The sequence below is a fragment of the Lissotriton helveticus genome, chromosome 11, assembly GCF_964261635.1.
Source record: "Lissotriton helveticus chromosome 11, aLisHel1.1, whole genome shotgun sequence".
Taxonomy (NCBI): Eukaryota; Metazoa; Chordata; class Amphibia; order Caudata; family Salamandridae; genus Lissotriton; species Lissotriton helveticus.
The window spans coordinates 557,801,578-557,809,306 of NC_136072.1; the positions used below are offsets into that span (position 1 = coordinate 557,801,578).

At 40.9% G+C, this 7,729-nt stretch overlaps 1 protein-coding gene across 1 annotated transcript in view; it reads right to left on the bottom strand.

Moving 5' to 3' along the window:
* Nucleotides 1-6,501, bottom strand: part of LOC144790844 (uncharacterized) — a 30,252-nt gene extending 23,751 nt beyond the window's left edge. Inside the window, exons 1-2 of the mRNA XM_078665511.1 lie at nt 6,390-6,501; nt 5,576-5,703 (exon numbers count right to left, since the gene is read on the bottom strand). Coding sequence (XP_078521637.1) covers nt 5,576-5,703; nt 6,390-6,501 — 240 coding nt within the window. The remainder of the gene's footprint in view (nt 1-5,575; nt 5,704-6,389) is intronic.
* Between the last annotated feature and the right edge of the window lie 1,228 nt (nt 6,502-7,729).

A 7,729-nucleotide genomic window follows, 5' to 3' on the forward strand; every position in this document is an offset into this window, starting at 1 on the left:
GAATTAAACGGACATTGTTTTAGTAATATAGAACATAGTGTTCTTTAAGTATTGGGAACAAGATATGTTGTATCTGATAATATACTGGCATGAAGGGGAAGAAAAAGGGGAATATAAATATTTCATGTTGCTTCAATATTTAAATGCTTTCGTTGTAAAAAATAATAAAAATGTCATTAAAACAACAACAATTCATATATTTACACATAAAAAGAGTTATAGTTCCCAACTACATGCACATTTCTGACAGTCCTATTATGGCCTGCATGATTCCCAAAATTGTCCGTTAAACATCTATACTTCAATGACACCCCAGTGGGTTATCCAGAAGTTGAGTACCAGCCTACCAAACTCATTATGGTAACATTCTGCCCAATTGCCTCTCTATGGGAAAAAAGTTTTGTACCAAATTTAAAGTGCAAGTGATAAACATTACATAATGTAAAAAAAAAATATTAAAATCTATTATTACAAGCTGCCCAATCTGTTTTATCAGGCCATAGAGGCATCATTTCTATTTTATGTTGTTCATCATTTCTTATTTTCTTGTATATTGATGTATTCGGTTGTTTGCTACCATCATTCATGAACATTTCTAATAGTGAAAGGCAAGTGTACAGGTCCTCACTGGCATTGAGTCCCCCAGGCTGCTTACTATTGAGTTCAAGGATGTAACGTGTTTCCAGAAGACGGAGTGTTCCGTCTCTGTCTCCTCCCCTTCTCAGTGGTAAAATGGAGTCTATTAGATAGTATCGAAGCAAGCTTGGGTCGCTTTTGTGACAGCTTTCGAAATGTCTCGCAACTGGGTATGATATATATATATATATATATATATATATATATATAAATATGTATATATATATATATATAATATATATATAATATCTATATCTATATATATATATATATAAATATGTATACGAATTACAGTTATAATTTAAATACATTTAACAACAAACAATTAGTAATTTTTAATTCAGATTAAATAAAAATATACATTTTACTGTCTGGTTGATTTTTAAAATAAATATTTAAATAAATAATTTTGTATTAGCTTATTATATTTACAGGAAATATTTTAACATACTTTCAAGATAGTATTGCTGTAGAATTTATTTTCAATTTCTTTTAGGTTTAAAAAAAATATAAAATACATTAAAATATTTTAATTAACTTATTTTAAAGATTAAAATTCCCCAATACTATACCATAGGGAGAACTCTGCCCTGGTGAAATAAGTGTGAAACGTTACCAGTGGCAACTAGTCACTTATAAATTTGCCTCCACCCTCTAGTTTCAGGGATCGAGGATATGCACATTTCCACTGTGTTGTAACTTTACATGTGAAAACGGTGAATAGCCAAAAGCAGTAAAGTTACTACAAAGTCTAAGAGTAAATGTGCACGTTTGCAGGTATTTCTATTTTTGTGAATAGGGATGATAGTCTTTTTTGACCTGTAATTATTGACCTTTTCCTTGTGCCACATTTTTATCAATTATCCCTATCCAGAGTAGAAACTAGCCATGCATTCTTACGTCTCACAAATGGCTCCTTTAGATGACACTCAACATAATATTGTAAGGACAAAAGTAGCTGACATGAGAGCTTTCCATTCACAGATTTACTGTAATCGGGATCAGGGTATTTCACAATAAGTCCCTCAAAGCAAGATTCTGGTTACATTTCTGGATTAACCAGAGTGGTTAAACGATCATCCTTTCGATGAGGTTATGTACATTTGTTTTACAGGGATATCTTGAATACCTGGCATGATTCAGTCTTTCTGGTTCTAGGTTGTAGTATTTTTACAGCAAACTAGCAGTGTAACTGTTCTTTCTTCACTCCAAGAAAGAATTTGCCATGACATGTTTCGGTGAGAGGTTAGTGTCTGCCATTTTCTCCCACAGTCTCTGACCGAACAGAGTTGAAATGTTCAAACAAAGGTTACAATACTGTTTTCTCTAATGACTCATCCATGAAGTACGATATCAATATGTATACTTAATGGATGCTTTAGATGAAAAGCTGTCATTCCAGGCACTTGCAACACAACACAGCGATGTAATGCATTACAATACATCTCTGCATCATACTACAACATAACACCACAAAACACACATAGCTGCACTACAGCACATCATGACACTGACAAACTACTGACAAACTACACAAGACTATAGTACACTGCACAAAATATGATATAACACCGCAACACCACACTGTAACTTACTTATTCTGTACACTACAGCAAAGCATTGCACTACAAGCCATGACAACCTAACCTTATACAACTCTACTTCACACCACACAGTCCTTTGCAGTACCGTAGGGCCCAAAAACATCACACTACAACCCTACACTGTCTGGAAACGGGCTTTTTGCATGTTCCCGCCCCAGTTCTTGCCCCTATTTGAGTACTAGTTGCTGTTTTTTCGACTCAGTGCACTGAGGCCTGTTAACCTGACCCCAGTGCCAGTGTACTGACCCATTATAAAATATTTCTTGAATTGGATGACCCCCATTTGCAAGCACTAACTTACTTGTGAGTGCCTAGTATATGGTGCAGAGTGTGACAAAAGACAAAAAGGCTACCAGCCTCCCACTGCAGACTAGAAGGGTAGTGTTCACAATGCTAGTTTGACTATGCCATTGCCATTAATGGCAAAGCCACCCGTTCCCTTAATGATATATGTAATTCACCCCTAAGGAAGCCATATAGACCCCTATGGCAGGGAGCTGTATATTGTTAAGCAAGACATATACGTTTATATAGCCTTAGCAGCAAAACCGTTAAAGTTGTTGTTTTGATGAGGAAAGTTAGTCCGGCTAACTTCTGAATGGGACTACCTTACATCAAATTCAACTTGATGCCCAAATCGAAATTAACGTCACTGTTAAAGTTAAGCAGCTTTTAAAAAGTTGACACTCTGTGCCCTAGCTAGTCCAGTGGCTTTGTGCAGGCCCGGGCCAACAGACAGTTTTCTGCCCACCTGAGGAGACATGTGAACAACTCCAAGGCTTAAGCACAAAGGCAGTTGCCGCAGAGTGAGGTGTCACCTCCTCTCCCAGAAAGGCCAACTGAGGTGTTAGCCCAAAAGGCAGGCTCAAAGGTAATGCCCCCTTTAAAGGGTGACAACACACCCGAGCAGGATGACTTTTGTTCCTGCAGACAAGTTGGAGGCAGGGACGGAGAGGAAAACACTGTCCTCAAACCTGTTTTCCTGTGGGCTTGACAGTAGCAAGAATATTGCACTCTTGGATTGTGAAATGCCACACATAACTTGAACTTTGTCGCAAAAAAGGAGTGGGCCTACTAGCTCATTGGATAGTGACCACGTTGTCCCACCAGGCACTTTCCCAGGATAAAATAGGCACCCCTGGCATGCTAAACCTCAGTACACATTGGATTTGGAAAAAGAACCCAACAAAGACTGTCCTCCTGCCCTTGGAATAGTACAAAGAGCGGATTCACTGTTGGAAGGACTGCACCTACTGCACTTTGGACTAGTAAAATTCGGACTGTGCCTGCGGCTCCCGGCTTGGGAAAACATTGATCCCAGAGCCAGATTGAAGCAGTGACTCCAAGGGTTAGTTGGTTGGCCCCCTGGAATAGCACCATGGATACCAAAGTTGAGAAAGCCGTAACCGGCAAAGCAGTATCTTCTTCGGAGGAATCACTACTGACTGCTGTTGGGTGCTCCGAGAGACATCTCCGATGTAGCCAAAAGTTGCACTCGAGTCTGCTGGACCCAGGACTGCTATCAAAGAATTTCTTGCCTTAGAGGGACACTAGCCTCTACCAAGGATATTCGCAGTGATTGCTGTGTCGGGAGAACAGTAGCCCAGCCGCTGCTGGCCTTCGACTGTCACAAAGAGGATGCCATGGGATCTCACATGCAGTGGCCAAAGTTGCCCCACCTCACCCATGCACCAAGGAATCACCCACAGCTCACCCTTGTCGACTGCACAGCTCCAGGATGATATTTGAACATCTTTTCTGCCTGCATCCCCAGCGTTCTTCAGAGACCTGCAGATTAGCCTCCTCCAGATACAACCTTAAGACCAAAGGGGACAGAGCGTTCTCGGTCCTCCTGCCACGGATCTGGAATGTTCTACCAGAGTTCTTGCGCAAGGAATCAGCCCTGCTCCCCTTTAAAAAGCTGCTAAAAACCCACCTGTTTAGAGAAACACTGACATCTGTGTAATCCTCCGCCCTGCAGTCATGCAGTGCCCTGCTCCTTCTCTGAAGCACTTAGAGACCAGTGGTAATTTGCGCTATATAAAAATAAAATAACATAACATAACATAGGAACCACTTCATTGTTCTCTATGGTGGTTGTTTTCTAAAGGCTGGAACTGAACTGAAAAAGGGTCTAGTGGCCAGGTCACTGCCCAAAGTGACCTTAAGTCAGGCTGAAGTTGACAAACTAAGGGCCCGATGTAGGTAATCCCAGATTACCGATTCTTAAATGCCGAATCATACTGATTCGGTATTTAAGAACAGGCAAATGGGATGTAGGTAATTCTTCTTAAATAATTACTGAATCGGTAAGTTTCGGTAATTACCGAATCGGTATTTACCGATTCGGTAATTGCCATTCATTCCTATGGGCCTGGTGGCCCAGAGGAATGAATGTCAATTACCGAATCGGTAAATACCGATTCGGTAAATGGGGGAAACATTGAAGGGTGGCAGGGTGTCACTTTGACACCCTGTTGCACCCCTCAAATGTGCATGGGTGCACATGTTGCAGACATACATGCCCTAAGGGCATGTATATCTGCAACATGGCACTGTTCGAAAAGCAAACAAAATGCTTTTTTTAAGGTTTTCATTATTTACCACCAACTTCTAGTTGTTGGTAAATAACGAATCCAAAGATAGGAAAAGCACTCATTTGAGTGCTCCCTACATTTCAGATTCGGTAATTTACCGAATTCTTAAATACAGATTCGGTAAATTACCGAATCTGAAATGAAGCCAACTACATATGAAAAGCCTAATTCCGGTCGGTAACGTCCGAAATTTGGTAATTTCGGCCGTTACAGACCGGAATTACGCTTCCTACATCTGGCCCTAACTGTTTTAAACATTTAAAAAAATTACGAACTTTTGTTGACCAGTGCTGTTTTGTGGTTGTATTGAAAGTTTTTTTTATTATTTTCAAAATACATATCTCTGGAACCTCCAATGAAATTTGATGAACATGGATTCTAAAAATGTATAAAAATATGTTCTATTTTCATAAAGTATTGTTGTATCGCTTGTGTGACTTTCTTATTCCATTGTTTGGTGCTGTTAAATGATTTACACTAAGTTCCTTTGTCAAGCTTTGCTGCTCGAAGCCCCAGATACCCAGGGTTGAACAAATGTGATACAAACAAGCTTGACTGGACCCAAGACAGTTTTTGTGACTGTATTCCATGATAAGGCTTCTACTGTCATATCATATAATACTCTGAAATTCTCACATACATAATATATCATACCATGAGACAACCTCATGTTTAAATGAAGCACATTGCCTCTTATTCCCTAGAAAGCACGGTAAAGCAATGGAGAATCAGAGTTACCTTTTTTCGATGTTCCAGGATTTTACAACATAACAAGATGTTCTCATTTGAATTTGCGGAAGCAGATGTATGCAAAAAAGTCTTAAGGATGTTTATGTCCATGCGCCGGACAGATTCCATCAGTCGAACTGTAATGACAACCCAGAGAAACAGACACATGTACAAATAATGCCCAAACAGAGGTTACTTGACATTTTTTAGAAGTTTAGAAAAAAGTGTCACAAGATATTTTTAACTTGCAGCAAAATTTGCATGAAATATTAAAGAAAGGACACTTGTCCAAGATGCATTGGTGCTTGTGCAAATTATGTTTCATGTTATTTTCTTACAGATTGATTATATCTGGAATTCAGCGGTAGGTCTTGCCACATTGAGATTGACACTTTGTGTTCATTTTAGACTTTTACTTCAACTGTTAGGATCAGAATTGGTTTTTGTACCTCATTCCACAAAACTTACAGGCGCTTCGTTTTAGCTTGCTAATCAGGGTGACAGCTGTTGTGATCTTCCGTCCCCGCCCCGTTCCACCGCGGCTTGTGCCGTTTGTTGCGGAGGGCTAAAGGACCAGACATACCTGACTAGCACTTGCGGGTTGAGAACAGCTGATGTGTGCGCGAGACGCCCGACTCACTGCTATTTAAGCAGCATGCCGGTGCGGACGCAAGAACACCAGCGGTAGGTCTTGTCACCTATCATTTTGCCCTGCTGCTATTTTTTAAAACCGCATTGAGATTGACACTTTGTGTTCATTTTAGACTTTTACTCCACCTGCTAGGATCGTAATTGGTTTTTGTACCTCATTCCACATGCTTACCGGCACTTCGTTTTACCTTGCTAATCAGGGTGGCAGCTGTTGTGATCTTCCCTCCCCGCCCGTTCTGACGTGGCTTGTGCTGTTTGTTGCGGAGGGCTGAGGGACCGGACATACCTGACTAGTATTCCGGGTTTGAAACAACTGATGTGTGCGCGAGACGCCTGACTCACTGCTATTTAAGCAGCATGCCAGAGCGGATGCGCCGAGGACGCGCCACTGGCACGCCAAAGGCAAGCCCGTCTGCGCCTATCCGCGCCTGGATCGGGCCCAGGGCCACCGCCCTTGTCCGTTCCTTACTGATCTTGGGCCCAAGTTTAAAATATACAAGAGATACTCTTGTAAGTCTTAACCCCCAGATGAAGGATTCCTGTCCGCAACTCGATCCTTTGAAAGAGCATAAGGTGTGCCCTCTGTGTGACATGAAGTTCCTCTTCACCAAAACAAAATGCAGCTTTAACTCGCATCAAGTCCTTTACACGCAAACAGTTTTGCAAAAGTCCCTCCAGGGCCTACTCCTGAATTAATTAAACACAACATTGAATTCGCCGAGCTGCTGGAAGCTCACAATATAGACATGGCATTTGTCACGGAGACGTGGGCAGATGGAATATCTGATCCTGAGCTATCATTAGCCATTCCCCAAGGATACTTATCAATCAGGATTGGCAGACAGGATAAGCGGGGAGGGGAAATAGCGAGTATTATCAAGGACACCTTGTCGGTGAAAAGCTCTACTTCAGGAAGCGGTCCTGATTGTGAACTGCTTTCATTTAGCATCACCATCAGTGAAAACTATATATTTAACGGCATACTGCTGTATAGACCACCAGGGGCTAGGATTGTAGAGACAATAGGTCATATCATCGAGTCTAGTGTTGACTTTCAGGAATTTTCTATCTCAGGTGACTTCAACTACCATTTGGAAAATATAAATGACCAATATAAAATCTCGCTTCTAGAGCTGATGGCCAGTGTCTTGATGGAACAACTGATCAAGCATCCTACCCACGAGGATGGACACACCCTAGATGGAATATTCATATATAATCCTCAATTGAAATTGCAGGAGAGGTTGCCAATCCCATGGTCTGATCATAAGGCCATTCGGTTGGTACTTACCTCGTCCCATCATCTTACTCGTCCTCATTCTGCTCTTAGGACTTTTAAAGGGAGAAATTGGAAGGAAATCAGCCCACAGCTACAATTAACATTAGCTGCCTCTAAACCGACACTAATGCCCGAAGTAAATACATCCACCAATATTTTTACTAATTGGATAGCAACCGCAGTAAATATTCTAGCTCCAGAAAAAACATTTACTAGCAAATGGTTGAAGAAAT